This window comes from Equus quagga, chromosome 18, assembly GCF_021613505.1.
Source record: "Equus quagga isolate Etosha38 chromosome 18, UCLA_HA_Equagga_1.0, whole genome shotgun sequence".
NCBI lineage: Eukaryota > Metazoa > Chordata > Mammalia > Perissodactyla > Equidae > Equus > Equus quagga.
The window spans coordinates 39,006,754-39,023,430 of NC_060284.1; the positions used below are offsets into that span (position 1 = coordinate 39,006,754).

At 40.2% G+C, this 16,677-nt stretch overlaps 1 protein-coding gene across 4 annotated transcripts in view; it reads left to right on the plus strand.

Annotated features, from left to right (window-relative positions):
* Window positions 1–377: 377 nt before the first annotated feature.
* Window positions 378–16,677, plus strand: part of NTNG1 (netrin G1) — a 313,233-nt gene continuing 296,933 nt past the window's right edge. For 3 of the 4 annotated variants that reach the window (XM_046645779.1, XM_046645776.1, XM_046645778.1), the window contains exons 1-2: window positions 378–1,424; window positions 8,339–9,095. In XM_046645779.1, coding sequence (XP_046501735.1) covers window positions 8,850–9,095 — 246 coding nt within the window. In that variant the 5' untranslated portion in view covers window positions 378–1,424; window positions 8,339–8,849. Of the gene's footprint in view, window positions 1,425–1,470; window positions 1,731–8,338; window positions 9,096–16,677 lie in introns of those variants that run through there. The other variant, XM_046645777.1, reaches the window with a different exon arrangement.

The window sequence follows — 16,677 nt, forward strand, 5'->3', positions numbered from 1 at the left end:
TGAGCCCCCACTGGGGGGGAATGAAGTCTTGGGGCTCGGGGCGTTTGTCTTTCTCTTGGGAAAGGCTAGGAGGCCTGAAATGCACACAGCTGTTTCTTGAACTTCAACTTTCCAAAGGAGAAGGAATTTCTAAATGAGGAGGTTCGAGGCTTGCGCCGCAGGGACCGCTGGCGGGGCAAGGGAATTGTTGGTTGAAAAACACAGTTGCGATCTCGGCCTGGGGTGAGGGGTGTGCTTTCGATTGGTTCGGGGGAGGAGAACGAGGAGTGAGGGATGGGACGGGCGGAGGCACGAGCGCAAGGTACGTGAAGAGTTACTAGAAACCGTGCTTTTGCGGGCGAGCTGGGGGTGGGGGAGGTGAAGGGTGGTCTCACAGCCTCAGCACCCCGAGGTCGTGGAGCGGCGGCAGCGGCGGCCAGAGCAGCAGCAGCAACAGCGAGCGGGACGGAGTTAGGACCGCTCGGAGCGCCCAGGTCTCGAGGTAGTATAAGGTTTGCAAGCCTTCCACTTGCTGGCGGTTGCAGAAGAAGATCTGCTTTTAAGTGAAACGTACATGCCACCCCTCCGAGGGCTGCGGCTTCCCGGGTTTGCTTCTTTCTTTCTTTCTCGCTGCTCCGGCCCTCGCGCTCACTCCTTAATTTGTACGCGCCCCTAAGTTTGCCAAGAGCTCGCTGCCCGCTCGGAGCAGGGTCCGGCCAGGCGCCGCGGGCGGGGGCGGGGAGCCCGGGAGCCGCAATCCAGAAGCATCGTGGGCCATGTATATTTCATCAAATGGACTTTGGGTGCGTCGCGTCTCGCAGCCATCAACGCTATGTGCAGTGACATTTCTGACTTGAGTGGAGGAATGCGCGAAGGAAGCCCGGGCGAAATTGGTACATGAGGATCTTCTTGGCGCCAATGCTAATTGTCCTGATTTATGTCCCTTCTGACTAAGCTCAACGTCTTCATCTGAAATAAAATGAAAGCTGTGCCAAACGGGGTAGAACCGCCGGGCCGCTGGTTCTGATCCCCAGGAACCAGGAAATCGTCCTTCAGCTTAAAAAAAAAATTTTTAAAAAAAGGAAAGAGGAAAAAATAGAAATAGAAAAAAAAATGCCTCAGTAAAAGTTTAAGGCGAGAAGTGGCAGAGGCAGTGGCGCGAGGAGGCGCGGAGGAGCGCTGGCAAGCGGGGGACTGGGCTGGCAAGACCTCCGAAGGCTGCGATTTCATTATTAATATCAGTATATTTTTGGAGGGAGAGGCCCCTTTCTCATCCTCTCTTCCTCTCCGCCCACCCCTATTCCCTCCCCCTCATCTACCTGTCAAAGTCACTGATCTTTTGCATTTCGGAAGAGGACGTCAACGGGAAGGAATTCCCCCTCTTGGTGCGGGTTCCGAGAGGGGTCGACGCGCAGGAGGCTCCCCCCGAGGGGCCCGAGGCGAAGGTAATTAAGCGGCGGGGAGTGGCGGGCCGGCGCGGGGCTCTGGGTCTGCGGGGTCCTCTCCCGCGGCTGGCCGGGCGCGATCGGGACCCCGGGGCGGCGGCGGCGCTCGGGTCACCTCCCACCCCCCTCCTCCAGCGCAGCCCGCGCCCCGGAGGAGGCTCGGCGGGAATAGCCGCCGCCCGCCCGAGCGCCGCCTGCGGGCTCCGCTGCTGCGGCCGCCGCCCGAGGCGCCCCGGGCTGGGCAGGGCCGCCGCCCCTCGCCGTCTGCTCGGCTCCCGGCCGGCGCAAGGGCAATCGGGCCACACGGTAAGTGCCGCCCGCTTCCCCCTTCTTCAATGATCCGCGCGTCCCGTCTTTCTCCCTCTCCCCGCGGGCGGCCTGCCTCCCTCCGGCGCCCCCAGTGCAATCCACAGGCGGGCGGGGAGCTCCGGGTGGGCGAGGAACTTTGGGAAGCGCCTGGAGGAGGCAGCGCGCGGAGCCTCTGCGCGCACACGCCCCGCACACTCTCACACCCACACACATGTCTCCTCGAGTGTGCGCCCGGGGCAGGTTACGTGTCTGTGTGTTGTATCCAGAGCCTGGGCGCTGGGTTGGTGTCTCCATCGACGGACTGCCTGGCACCCAGCGCGCTCTCCTTCTCACACACCTGGCCACACACAACGCTGGAGGCTGCTTTTCTTTTTTCCCTTTCGCCAATTGTCTTTTCTTTGGGGAAAAACTTGCCCTCTTGCCGGCCCTGTGGAGCTGGCGGCCACACTGAGAGCTTTTGAAGTTCCCTTCTTTTAATCTCCTTTATTGGAGCGAGATTAAAGCATTACTATTCCATGTTGTGCAGCTGAGGACAAGGGAAAATTGAAAGAGGGACAGACTTGGTGTAGGTATGCTGTTGGGAACATTTTCTCAGATTCTTTCCTGGCGTTACGTTAATCGGTTGATGGATTCGGCTAGGGATATTGAATTGCTCTCCTGTATGGATGTGGATATCTATATATAATACAAATAATACTGAATATTATTGGGCCCAAAATAACCAATTAAGTGATTCATACCCCGACAAACTTAGATAAAAAAAGAAACTGCGCCCTCTGCTGTTTATTTTAGTAACCTCACCCGAGGACCTTTTTTCTTCTTCCAGAAATCCACTTAGGAGGTTGTCATCTTACAGGGCAAGGGAGGAAAATTCTTAGCGGGGATTTTAAAGCAACTTTATTTGCAAAAGTCTGAGCTTGCATTAACATCATCGCATCAGGCATAGATTTCCAGAGACTGGAGGCTTCTGTTTCTCCTCCCCTCCCCCATCCTTCTCTTTACCCAGGGAACGGTAATAGAGCCGCTCGTTATCATAACAGTTTGTCAATCTTTGGGATGGAAAATTCTGAGTAAGAGTCAAAATTCTACTAAACATATGGTGTATCTGGCAGTAGATTTGCTCTAGAAATAAGGCCCCAGTTGATGACTGAAAATACTAAAAGTTTTCTTGCGGAAATGAAAAAGAATTCCAGAAATCTTCCAGGAAGATCATTTATTCAAATATACTTAAGGGTTAAGCTTGTTAAAAAGTTTTCCAGAAATTCTCTTTTTCGGAGAAGGGGCAAGATTTTTCTGATTTGTTTAGCCCTTAAGGAACATCTCTAACCTGTGGGGAATTAGCCACCCGAGGTTTCATGAAGTATTTTGAACTGTGTCACTTCGAATGCCTTCACCCCTCTCCCCCCTTTTCTTTTTGGCAAAAGAAAAGCAGCTTAATAAGTGTCCAAGATTCTTTTGGAAGATAAGCAACTTTCAGTTTTTCATTAGGACAAAATTTGGATCTTTGCATGTGGATCAGCATGCAAAGAAAAGAATGCATCAAGTGTTCTGCATGTAATGTTCTTCCAGCTTCCATACATAAAGGATATATTTCTTTTTCTTTTCTGGATGACATGAAATGAGATCTATTTCACCACTAAAGACAAACAGGAGGACATTCAGAATTCGATATATTTGTGTATTAGTTTGCTGAGACTTCTTACTGTGAAATTTAAGAGGGGTAATCTTAAAATTTTGTGAGAAAACACTTTATTTGCACGTAAAGCTATTTTTCTATTGAGATTTTTGTTTTGTCAGCTTTCACTGGGCATATGCGTTAAAATGATTCAGGTTAGCTTTTTTAGGAGGAGGCTAATGTATTTTGCAGTTTCCTTTGTATATTTGTAATTGATGCAAATACCTGTTTTTGCTTCCATTATTATTCTGAAAAAACATCAGGTAATATGTTTAAAAAATTAAACCAGTACACATTTAGTTGATATGTTTTCTAAGTGTTACAAAGATTTGGAGAGAGAGTTTTAGAGTTGCAAAAGCGCCAAGTCTCTTGGAAAGACAGAAAATTTTATACAACTTGGAAAATCAATTATATGTTAACAGAAAAATACATTTGTGTGTGTGTGTGTGAATTATATTATAGGTCAGTAAGAGATTTAGCATACTTAAAAAAATAATTTTATCTTCAGAATCCAGAATTTTGTTTCGAAACTTCAGGTGGGCATAGATTTTCTCAAATGTGTGTTTGAAACCTTGGATCTCTGAACTTGTCCTACATGAGAAGGAAAGATTTATTGTGCTGTGGTAATGAAACCCCAGATTTCTTCTAGGCTTAACTGATTCCAAAATAAATTTATGTATATCCTATCCTCAAACATCCTGCAAAATGCATGCTATCTAATTTCTCCAATCATTCTTTTCCCCGTGAAAACAGAGGTCTTTCAAATACTAAGGTATGCTATTTGGTTTTATTAAAAAAATCTCATGATAGGCAGTTGCTCATAATACCTGATCAAGTATGACTACAATATGCCAATGATATTGCAGTACATGTTAAATTCCTTATATTTTGAGAGACAGTTAACAAAAGGATAGAAGCAAATGTTTCCTATTAAGATGACTAGAAAATGCTTTCTTCACAACCAATAAACAAATGCAAAGAGCCTTCAAGTTATGTTAAATATCTCATCTAGTCAATCTCATTATGACAGTATTGGAAGCTGCTGATTTTGCTAGGTTATGGAATTTGTCTATATCGTTATCTCTTTATATTTTTCACTCAATGGAATATGATTATAGTCAATGTTCTTTTTGTTCCTTCCCATTCAGAAACATGCATATTTATAAAATTCTTAATGTCTATGAGGAATGAGTCAATAGCTGTCTATTCCAGGTGCCCCTGAAGAGCTAAGTGTTTATGGAATAAATAGCCTACTACCGCCACCCCCACCTCCTAGTGAGATTATGTAATGAAACGAATGCAGAGAACCAGCTAAAGTTGGTGGATTTACTGTCATATTTTCCTATCAGTTGATGAAATTGGCAATTGTTTTTGGAATGTAATTGACTAGAATTTTGATCATTATTATTTCCATGTAATATTTTGAGAGGCTTCTTTTCTGATGAGAGGAAAGGCCTGTGAAATACCTTCTGCAAAGTTAATCCAAGGTGGAAAGGAATTAGCTACAGAATCCTGGAGAAAGATGTTCCATGTATGCAAAGCCGTTTTATAGCCCATTTTATTCCGGATAAATAACATCTGTCAACTTGAGGGCATGACATAATTTCATATTTTTACTTTGGCTCCGCACATTTATACATCAGTCAAAGGTCTATGGAGTACTCATAGCATATTAATGGGTATTTTTTATCAAAGAGGACATCTCAGTACTTTAGTGCACAAGTAGAGATGATAGGATTATTTGATTAACTGAGTTCCCACGGTTCGCAAAGTGGAGAACTGGACCTGGGGCTGCCCAGAGCTCTTGGGAAGCTGCATCCAGGTGACACGAACGCCTGAAACAATTGCAAAGCCCACATTACTTGCCAGTTAGTTCAGGTATAGGTCACAGGGGATTGGTTTAGTATATTAAATCCCCAAATATGTCACTGACTGTCCTTCTCATAATCGGTTTGCCTAGCTCTTTGCTGTGATGACCTAGCTTTTAAGAAGCAATTGATGATTTTAACCTGGTTGAGAGCATAGCCAGATGGGAACTGGTGCCATTAGGTGATAAAGGTTAAAGGGGAAATCTTCTATTTTTACATCACTTTGTTTCCTTTGAAAACTCCGTAATTATACTTTAATGGAAAATTCCCGATTTTGACAGAGGCTTCTTTTCCATTGTGTGTCATGGAAGTTCGTAGATTTAATTTCTCACCAGTTTGAAATTAAGAGGATTTTCTTTGAAGTGTATGTGGCACTGAATAGTATGGAGATCCTGATCTGAAGTATACAAACTAGGTGACGCTACAAACGTAAAAATTAGGAGGAAATCAAATAATTATGTTAAAGAACAGCTTAGCGACCCTCTGCTCCTGATCTGTAATGTGCTGTGGTCAATATCTTTTTCTGTGTCAATGGGAGCTCATTAAATGTAAATTCTGCAGACTAACTCAGCCATGCCATATTAGTGCTTGCCAAAGCTTGACATTTTTAATACATTAATAATATGTCTGTAATGTAATGGAAAACTATTAATCACAACTGGTTATGTGCCAGAAATTTAAGCTATAATTGGCTGCTTCTTGTCAAGAATGTCTGGCGCGCAGTCCTGCAACTGCCTAATATTCAAATATCTTGCACTCCTCTGCATTTTTCCTTGTCAGTTCTCTAAATTCGATCAATGATGTAGTCCATAATTCTGTGTAATGACCATCATTATAATTCTGGTATACTTTAATGAGAATTCGTTACCTTGGGATCACTGTTGTGTCAGGAAATAGTAACAGGTTCACATACATTTTCTTAGTGTCCAAATTTTTAAAATACACATATCTGGTCACCCTTTATTTTGTGGTTGCAGTAAGGCAACACGTGGATGAAGACAGAGTTATGCAGAATAAATGGATTCGGGGGTAACATTTATTGGTTAAAAAATATAAAGATTAATCTCAGGGAGAACATTCAAATATATAAATAAAGTCACATTTTAAAGATAATAAAAATTAACTCATAATGCTCACCAAGTTCAAACTCATTGTAGTCCATCCCAGGTCTTCAGGAGGATATTGTTGGTACGTAAGTTGCTTTGTATTTGAAACTAAGAATTGAAGTTAATATTTCTCGTCTAGTAGATTTTACTCTGCTTCAGTTTCAATGCCCACCTCCTTCCCACCCCGTGAAAGTGTTTGTTCTTGTGGTAATAAAGTAGTAAACACAGTTGAAAAATGCATCTAGAAAATGTACATTTGCATTATTTTAAGACCTTTTCAGATTATTAATCGTCAAATTCTTGCATGTTTCTGAAAATAGCGACTTAAAATTACTAATGAATCTGAAAAAACCAGATCGCTGTCGTAGCCACACCACGTGCTTCCCTGTGATTTTTTTTTCTTTTTAACTCAAGATTTCAAAATGTGCTCAACACAGTGTAGTCTTTACGTTACAAGGAAGAGGCCGATTCAAATCTGTGGTTTGTACATGTTTAGACAAACTGCTAATTATTGCTTCATAGGAACTCAAATATTCAACACTTTTCCTAATAGAAAATATCACAAATTGCAGCTGTATGATAACATTTTATGAATTGAATATAATGAAAATTGCACTTGCATCCATAAAGCAATTATTATAAATTACTTTGCTATGGAAACACAATTCAACCATCTGTTGGCATTTCATAGTCTCTGTGGCTTAGTTCATTTTAAGATGGTGCATTCTTTAAATATAGTGAATTCCTTTTATAAGAATGTTTGAAGATAGTGAACTTCCATATTTAAACTGCTTAATGTGACTTGAAGGGTCTATCCTGGTATTTTCTAAAACTGTAGGCTTTTTTGTCCTTTTCCAGCTGTTTAAAAAATAGTTAATTATTGGGGCTATAACAATATGAACCAACAAATGAAGCAAATATACGTTTTTTACACCTGGATTTCAAATATTCTAGTTTGTTTAGATTTGGACTGGGATGTCTAAAGAGAAAAGTTGCCACTTCGACTCACCAGTGACTTGTACCCATTATTGTGTAGGCTGCATTATCAGTTAACCCAAAATACTTTTCAACAGTAATTTTTATTTTCTCTCTTAGAATTAGTGCCATATTATTCTGCTTCATGGCCTGTTAACTCACCCTCAGCTATTTTTATATGTGCATTTTAAATTGTGCATTTTACTACAGAGCTTTTAGTTTTAAAGCAGCGTATAATATTCGCCTTTGGGACAAATTATCTTCTTCTGTTACAGAAAGTAACTTGCAGATGCAGATGTAATGGCTATAAAAAGATGTAAGAAAATAGAAAATTCTTATGAAAGGAAAATTTGCTCCTCTGGTTTTATTTTTGAATATTTTTTCGGAAAGCCAAGTTATCTTTATCACTAAATGCAACTAAACAAAAGATGCTCGAGTCTTCCAGTATAATGAGCAAATCCAAAGGGACCGGCTTGTGCCAACAATGCCGGTTTTCACTCCAGCTAAACAAAGCTAAGAAACGTACCAGGAATTTGGAAATTTTTAGGGCCTCTTTGCCAAGAGACAAAAGGCATACAAGTAGTTGTCACTTCTTTGTCATTGTTATAAAAGCGCTCATTTCCCCCATTGTTCTCCTGGAAGATTTTCTAGCACTGCAATATATGAGAAATCTTTAAATCTAGCTGCTTGCTCTCAGTTTTGTCCAGATGGAAATATAATTTTTAAGGCAAAAACCTGTAGCTCACCTGGAACACGCACGTCAGTCTCTGTTATGGAAGAGTTAAATTCTTCATATTGAAATCCTCCCCAATGTGAATGATTTCTGTGGTTTGCTTGTCCTAGCAAAGCAGCTGTGTAAAGGTTATCCATATTACACCAATTTGCTTTATATTGCATCAAACCTCCAAAATGTCAACATATCACACATTTTGTAATGCATTGATTCTGGGACAGTAACTCTTACTCTTATTGTTTCTAAAGGGTCTTGGTGCCAGAAGAAAAGAATGATTGATGGGAAACAGACACCGGGCCATAGACACTCATCCTTTTGCTTCAGATACTGATGTCAGTGCGTCTGAGCATCCTTTGTGAGCTGTGAACATTGAAGATCACCCATGGTTATCGGATGTACAACAGGAAAGCAACCACTTTGCTAAATCATTATCTGCTACGGGACGTCTTTTACAAAAATCAAACGAGACCTGAGTCTAATAGATTTGTTCTAGAACAACGAAAACACAGCAAGTTGTTGTTAACGCCTAACGCAGAAGTATGTTAGGCTTCCACCAAAGTTCTCAATATACCTGCACACACTCAATATCTTAACTCTTCACTTTTAGTTTTGGAATTTACTTTACGATCTCATCCTCTTTTTTTAAAAAAAAATACAGATCTACCTGCATATAGACGTATAGGTATATGTAAAATAAACATAGATCACTGATAAGCAAACCCTGCTTTAGTTACCACGAAGATTGCCAAGAATTTAGAGATGTATTTGTCAAGATTCCTGTCAATCCATGCCCTTTGGGTTACAGTGTCCTCAGTGATGCAGCCCTACCCTTTGGTGTGGGGACATTATGACGTGTGTAAGACTCAGATTTACACAGAAGAAGGGAAAGTTTGGGATTACATGGCCTGTCAGCCGGAATCCACGGACATGACAAAATACCTGAAAGTGAAACTGGATCCTCCGGACATTACTTGTGGAGACCCTCCTGAGACATTCTGTGCGATGGTGAGACATCCCTTTCGAATAGAATATTTCATATTAAGTGGGGCATGTTGTATATACATACGAATGTGGTGAGCGTAGACCCAACGCGTGCAATGAGCTGAATCTGCAGGTGGCAGGTTTGTGCTAACAGGCTGGCTTCATTCTCAGCGGAGGCTTGCACGACCTGGAGTTACAATTTGCACAGTGTGATTGATGCACTGGAACTTACTTTCTGCTTTCCAAAGGTTTCACTGAGACAGGTGTACTGTATATAAATTATAAAAGAAAAAGTCCAAGTGGCGGTTAAATTTCAGTTTGGAGACTGGGAATATGATTAGGCCTTATGTTATGGTAAGCATAAAATTCATTGGTAGACTAACTTTAAAAACACAAAGGCTTCTTTACATGTATATATATAAGGCCAGTCTCAAGTTCCGTAGTTCAAGGCTAAGTTAGATTTCATGGTTTTCCTCACTAGGAAGCTGCTATGATTTGGAAGTCCTTGGTTAGGAGACCAGTGAGAAGAGAAACAGAGGAAAGAGGGCCTCAAACCTCATGAGAAGCTTTTCTAGAAACGTCAACTCATCAGCCCCTGATTTTCAAGGGTCCGCAGTTTTCTATGCGTATTTTAAATACAAATGTTGGAATGTTGAAAACATATCTGCCGAGAAGTAATGACCTGGGGCATACAAATTCAGGTGCTATCCTTTTGATAAGTAAAGTTACAGAATTCATTATTTTCGTGGTGTAGATAGTCTTTTTCTTGGTGGAAAGTTAAATGCTATGTGAAAAGATACTATTGGAGTGACACACTGAATTTTCACTAAGGACATGGTTGAAAATAGACCTACAAGATACTAGTAAAGAGTTTTTGGTTAAAATGATGTAAATAATGTGCTAAAGAATTCAGACAGCGTGTTTGGTTTTTCTCATTGTTTTTTATTATAAGTGGTCTTTATCTGCTACAGGAACTGTGATCCCATTTTTCTCCACATAACAGATATAATCGTATGGCAGATTTTAATAGTATTCCTACCTGACTTTATTGTCTCGAACCTGGCCTGGCATTTTCAGGATAGTGAAACTATTAATCAAAGTAGCATCTGTTTACAGTCCCCAGTGAGTTAAATTAACATAAGATCATCTTAGACCTAGCACTGTAGAGAAGGTTTTGTAACAGGAAACAATTTTGAGCAATAAAGAGTGCTTTCGCCTAAAAGCTAAGGGCTTGCCATTTTTCAGAAGTGCCTTTGGGGACTGGTTTGAATTATAGTCTAAACCTGATTTTGTGGAGAGTGAGAAAAAGAGCTTGGCTATTAGGTGTCACTATGACTAAAGTGCCCTGAAAGACCAAATATTTCAAGGAGAGGACTTGTCTCTCTGGGAAACAGGTATGTGCTTTGCAAAGAAGTTGCATTTTAGAAACCAGAGACTTCCAGAAGAGGAGTGTATTCAAACACTTTAGCAAAACTGGGTATTTGTTGGCTTATTATAAGGTCTTTAATAATCCCTCATAAAAGGTCAAATTTAAGATCTCATTGCAAACCTGGGGTGAAATTGCTGTTCAGGTGGTAGGTTGTGCAATCTTCCGCTCCTTACAGCAGAGAACGAGTTCTGGGCCAGCTCTTCATCTTATTAAGAACTCTCTAGCTCTCTACATTGGTTTGCATGACACTTGTAGCAATATGCCGCTTCTGGAGTTGTTTAATAATTTACAGATCTAAGTAAAATAGCAAATAATCCTGTTTCAGAGTGCCGGTTCCACTGGCGTAGGCCCTATGTGATGTGTTCAACGTGTGATTTGAATGTGTAGCTTCCTCATCTCAGCCCCTGGCAAGAAAATGCTTGCTCAGCACTGCTTCTGTCCATCACGTTGAAGGGTTGACTGGGCGGCTTCAGCATGCCTTTTCTCCCATCGTGAGTGGGAAAGCGCCCATTACAGAACTTCTCATGCCCGCATTTCATGGGGACATGGTCTGAGGTTCTTAAATAAGCCACTTCCTACCAGTCCACTGGGTAAGTGATGTTAGAGACCAAAAGAGAAAAAAGAAGTTCAATGATATCCCTCAGCTTTCTCAACTGCAGTAACATATATACTTTATATGTTTACATGTGACTCCACAGGACGGTCTTTTGAAAGGCTGCATCTTAGTATGATGCAGATATTCAGAAGCCTTGGCGCATTTAAGCCCGTCATGGGGCAGAATTGCTTTCCAAGGGAGAATGTAAGGTTTGTGAGACGTTACCACTCAGTGCTTAATTTGGAATCTTTAGTATGCTTCTGATTGGTGTATCCGATTTAATAATCTGTCCTTTAAATGCATACTTTGGGACTATTTGTATGCATATTCTACGCCAAGTCAATGATAATTGCTTAATCTAGCAACGCTTCCTCTCATAAAACTCTTTAGTATAAGGGTTCCTGACATGAGGCTGTAAAGCTGTCTCAGGATGCTGTCATAGCAGACCTGTTTAGGTGCTCCTTACCCCAAGGTCTAATGGGAATCCATAAAGTCATTTGTGTTACGACTTTCACATTCTCTCCTCCTTGACACATGCAGCCATAGCTGCTCTCTCAGAGTCGTTATGGCCTATTACATCAGGGCAGCTGCCACATAAGTACAGTCACTACTTAGCCCTTATATGTAAATGTTTGCTGCAAAATGGTTTCAGTAATCACCTGTTCAACTAGCATCACCCTTATTAGCTGTGACGATAGCAGTTCTGAGCACCGAAGGGACATTTGGTCAAAGAAATACCCTATAATTCCCACAGCCTATTTATTTTATATAAAGTTGAAGATCATTGGCAATGCATGAAGAGAGTCTGTGTTGCCACTTTTTGCATTTGCTCCATCATTCTATGCCAGTGACCATCCGTGAATGCTGCATTTACTTTAGAGTAAAATTTTAGGAAAAAAGCACCACATGACTCTATTTAATAATAGATCTCTGCTTATTAACCTGGATGACCTACTTAATAATTCTTTAATATCTAGTGGTTTTAAATTGTTGTATATTAATAGCACCAACATTTTAAATATCAGTTTAGTGGGAGAATTCTGCCATTTCTACTTCTGAGAGTAGATCGGGGAGATAGATATAGATACAGATATACACATATACATGTATGTGTATGAATTGTGTATATTGAGATCATACCTTTTCTTTTTAATTTAATTTAATATATTCCTTTTAAGTTGTTGATGGCTGAAAAATATCTCTGTTTTTGTTAAGGGAGAAGAATCTGAAGGGTAGACGAGGGTTAAGCACTTTTTTTAGGCTGAGATAACATGTTAGCGTAGCTCATGTCCTTCTTTCAGCCACTTAAAAGCTTCAGGTAGCACAGCTTTGTCAGAAAACGCAGATCATCCAGTGACTACACAATTTGTTTCAATTTGCATGAAGAGCAAATACGATGATCTGAACCTGTGTGTAAAGCTGAAGTGACAACACAAAGCTATGCCTTGTTCTTTGCGTTTAGACAAACTTAGCTGTCATATCTCTACCCAACACCCCAGTGGCTTAAAAATGGCAAAATTATCTGCAATTATCTCTAGCCTGCAGCTCATTTTCTGGATAAGTTAAATAGAAGCTTTGAAACGAAGCCTACAGATGGAAGAAGTCGTGTGCGTTTGTACAATTTATGGCGCAGAAGTGCTGATGACTGTAGAAATGCGAGCCCTTGAGTGCTGCGATGGATTTCAGAGCCAATCAAAACTAAATTAGGAAACAAAGATTATTAAAAAGTCTTCTGTGCATGTAATTTTGGCATAATGTTATGAGGTGGACATTAAGGGTTTCCCCTGGAGACTGTCAGCATCATTAATGCCGCATGCCTTTAATTACAAGTAGAATCATATTACTAAAAAAATGGAGAAAATAAAGTACTCTGAGGAGTAGTTAGCAATACCCTCATTATGTTTACTGAAATAATTAAAAGAAAGGGTATAATTTTTCTAAATAAAATGTCAGAATTTGAAATGAAAATGGGTTTTCTTTAGGAAATTTACTAACGTGTGCCTACGCTCTTGATAGGCATTTATTCAAGCACCATAACAGGTCTATTAAGGATCATTCCATGTAGTGCTATTTCTAGATAGACTCCTATTAAGGAAAAAACTTTAATTATTATAAGCATTGTGGATAGAACATATTTCATTATGTCCAAATGGAGTTTGCCAAAGTAGTAGAAAGCCTTCAAGTTTTATGATTTTAAAGGAACCCAGTGGGATGAGTGAATGGTAATGCAGAGTCTCAGGGCTATCCATAACTTAAATTTCTAATTTGACATCGGCTCAGGTTGCCATCTGGTGGCTATCAAGTGGCCTTTGAGAAGTTAATTTGATAAACTCAGTTACGTTTTCAATGACAAGGCATTAATATCAATTTCCCCAAAACTGGAAATGACATTGATTTATATAGTAATCGAATAATCTTAAAAATACACTCTGTTCACATGAAACATAATTCAATAAATGAATGAAGTTCTAATAACAGTGACATCTTTCATTTGAACTGATTTATCCTTTAATTATGCCAGAATGGAATTTTTAAAAACCTTCGTTTTCTTCATTATTAACATTTCATTGTTATTAGTTCGTTATTTAAACTTATTTCTCAGAAAAGTTTAGTTCATGTTTGCAATGAATTAAGTTCTATGGAAATGAATCTTTCTGCTATGTCTCTATAGCAAGTATTTTCTTGTTGAGGAGCCTACAATGGCTCCTTATCTGTTGCATCAAGTCTAAAGTACTCCCTCTGATTTTTGAATCTGGATGTATTCAACCTTATTTCCCATTACTTCCCGTCAGGACCCTATGGCATCACCAGGGCACTTAAGGCTAACCATCTGATTGGAAGGAACTGGATTTGGTTGAAGCCGCATTGGCATAGCATGCACAGTTTATGCGGGAGGCCTTGGGAGGAAGCTGATAAAGATTACGGTGGGGCTAACAAAACTTAAAACCACCTCCTATCATTCATTGTTCCCAGACATGTTTTCTGCGTGCACAAGTGCCCTTGTCTCTGTTGGGCTAACGCTTCACAGATATTATTCCAGATTACTGTACACAGAGTAAAGTGAACAGAGCACATAGCACATGCAAAACCTAGTGGTGGTGATGAGAATCAGTCGAGTAACATGTGGTCCCTGCCTCCAAAGAAATTAAAGAAGAGTCCTAAGCAAAATTAATACTAAGTAGTATGTACCCAGAGGATGGGAGAGCAGAGAAGGAAGGCCAACACTCAGAATTTAAAGGTGAAACATTATTTTGGTGCGTATCAGAGGGCCACTTGGAGAATACTATCTGGTAGCCAAGTGCCTGATGTTAAAGAATGTCTGACAAAGACCAGAAAAAAGACTAGGTGGAGCCCATGGAAGCACAGCATTTAAATGATGGCCTAGTGGCCCGGTTAATGGTAGAATGACTTCTTATATCTGGCAGGGTGGAGGAGGAACAAAAAATCGTAGAACCTGTTGAGTTAGACTTGGATATATATAGATATATCTTAACTTAGGAGATGCTGGAGGATGCTGAGTAAGATAAGCACGGCTCATCCCTCTGGAGCTCCAATTTTACACAGAGATTAGAGGAAGCATTGAACTGAATGCACAAATGCAAGATTTTTACAAGTTAAGCAGGAGACTTCAAAATAATAGCTGCCTTGTAGTAGACCACTTTGAGTTACCTCCTTCAGTCTCCCAAGACCGTGTCTGCTCTCAGTCCAGAGTGATATCACTTGAAAAGTGGAAGAAGCAGTATACTAAAAATACCATAGTGTGTTTGCATTGTTTTGGGGTCCCTCAGGCATATTCTCCAGACTTTTGGCAGAAGGGGTAGCTTGCTCTGCTTAGCTTGGAATGGTACATGGGTCTTAGGCTGATATCTTGATCCTCTGACTTTGACAACTAGTGTCATCACACAAGACATCCCTCATCTCGTGTGTTTTCTCTGCTGGGAGAAGCAGAAGACATTCCTCTTGCTTGGAATAGTCTTGTGCTCCTCTCCACTTAGCCTGACTCCACCCATCCTTCAAGGTCTATGTCAGGTTGGTTTCTCAATACACTGCCTGCCCATTTCAGCTCCTATCATTCTCTAACCTTTTAAATAAATAAGTAAATAGTAGTTAGCCCCGTCTATATAGTCTACCATACTACATCACTTAGCACTCTATTACATCTTATTAATTTATACACTTGTATACATATTTATTTCATGTGTTTACTGTATCCTGACTCTTTAACTGGATCACTGCTCTTTAAATGAGATAATATGTGAGAGAGCCTACTGTACTCTCTGATGCAGAGTAGAGTAGCAACTCAGCAGAGACTATACATTATGTTGCTTTTCTACCTCAGCATTTACCATATTCCTAGTTAACCAATAAATAATAATATGTTTTTAACTGATTAATTGATCAGTTGATTGATTGTTGATTTTCCAGAATTTTTTCTATTTCTTGAGAACTTTTGTCATGAATCCAATGTTTGCTTTTTTCCTCTGTAAATTAAGAGACAACTAGAAAAATTTAGCTATTGCACTTGGGCAGCGTATGATGATGTTCTCCAAGAGAGGTGAGAAAGACAAAGTCTACTCTCATCTCTATCTCAAAGTATATATGAGGGATTTTTTTCCGTTTCTAATTGAATCCTTTAAAAAACACTTTTTCAGTAGAAAATTTGGGAAAGATAAAGCCTAACGCCCAACACTGAAATCATTTTGCCATATTTTTTACAAATCTCTCTCCCTAAATATAACATATATTTTCTTTTACAAAACTGGAATCATATCAAATGAATTTCTTCAACTTTTTTTCATTTACTACTATAGTTTTAGCATTTACTTATATCATTATGTATTCTTAGGAAATATGATTTTGATAGCTATAAATATTCTATTATGTAGAATACAATATTTAATTATATTCCCACCTTGATGACTTGAGGTTATTTCCATTTTTTAATTGGTTATAATGCTGTGATGAACTCATTATCAGTCTAGTCTTCTTTATTAAACATATCCTTCTTCTGTATATCATGTCTCCCATATTAAATGCATATGTTTTGAGGATGTTGAGATCATCATATTATATTTAGTTGAGGCTAAAGGGTAGAGCTCCATTCCTGTGTTCTGGAAGATGAAGTCGTCACCATCACCACCGAATGCAATAGAGATTCCATATGTTGGTCACGGGGAAAGAGGCGTTGAACTGGAGTCGGAACGTGGCACGTAGGCAGGCCCCCTCTCTGGGCCTTGCTCTCTTTTGTCTGGACTTGAGAGAGGCACAGGAGGTAGAAGGAAGCCATCTTCTGCCGCACACTGGAGAGCAAAGTCAGGAGACCTCTTTGGGAGCAACAAAGAGTTGAAGATGAGCAAATTACATCTTGTAAACTATACCTGTGGCTTTAAAACTTGCTCTAAATTGATGCACAGTGAGAAATACCTTTTATATTGGAACTCAGTAAACGCATACTGATCCACATATACAACCCAAACAAGAGCTTCACAAAACAGCCCTTACCCTTTTTATGTGCTATGCTCTCTGATTTTTTTCTTCTTTTATATTCCTTTCTCTTCTTTACCAAATAATTGAAAATTATA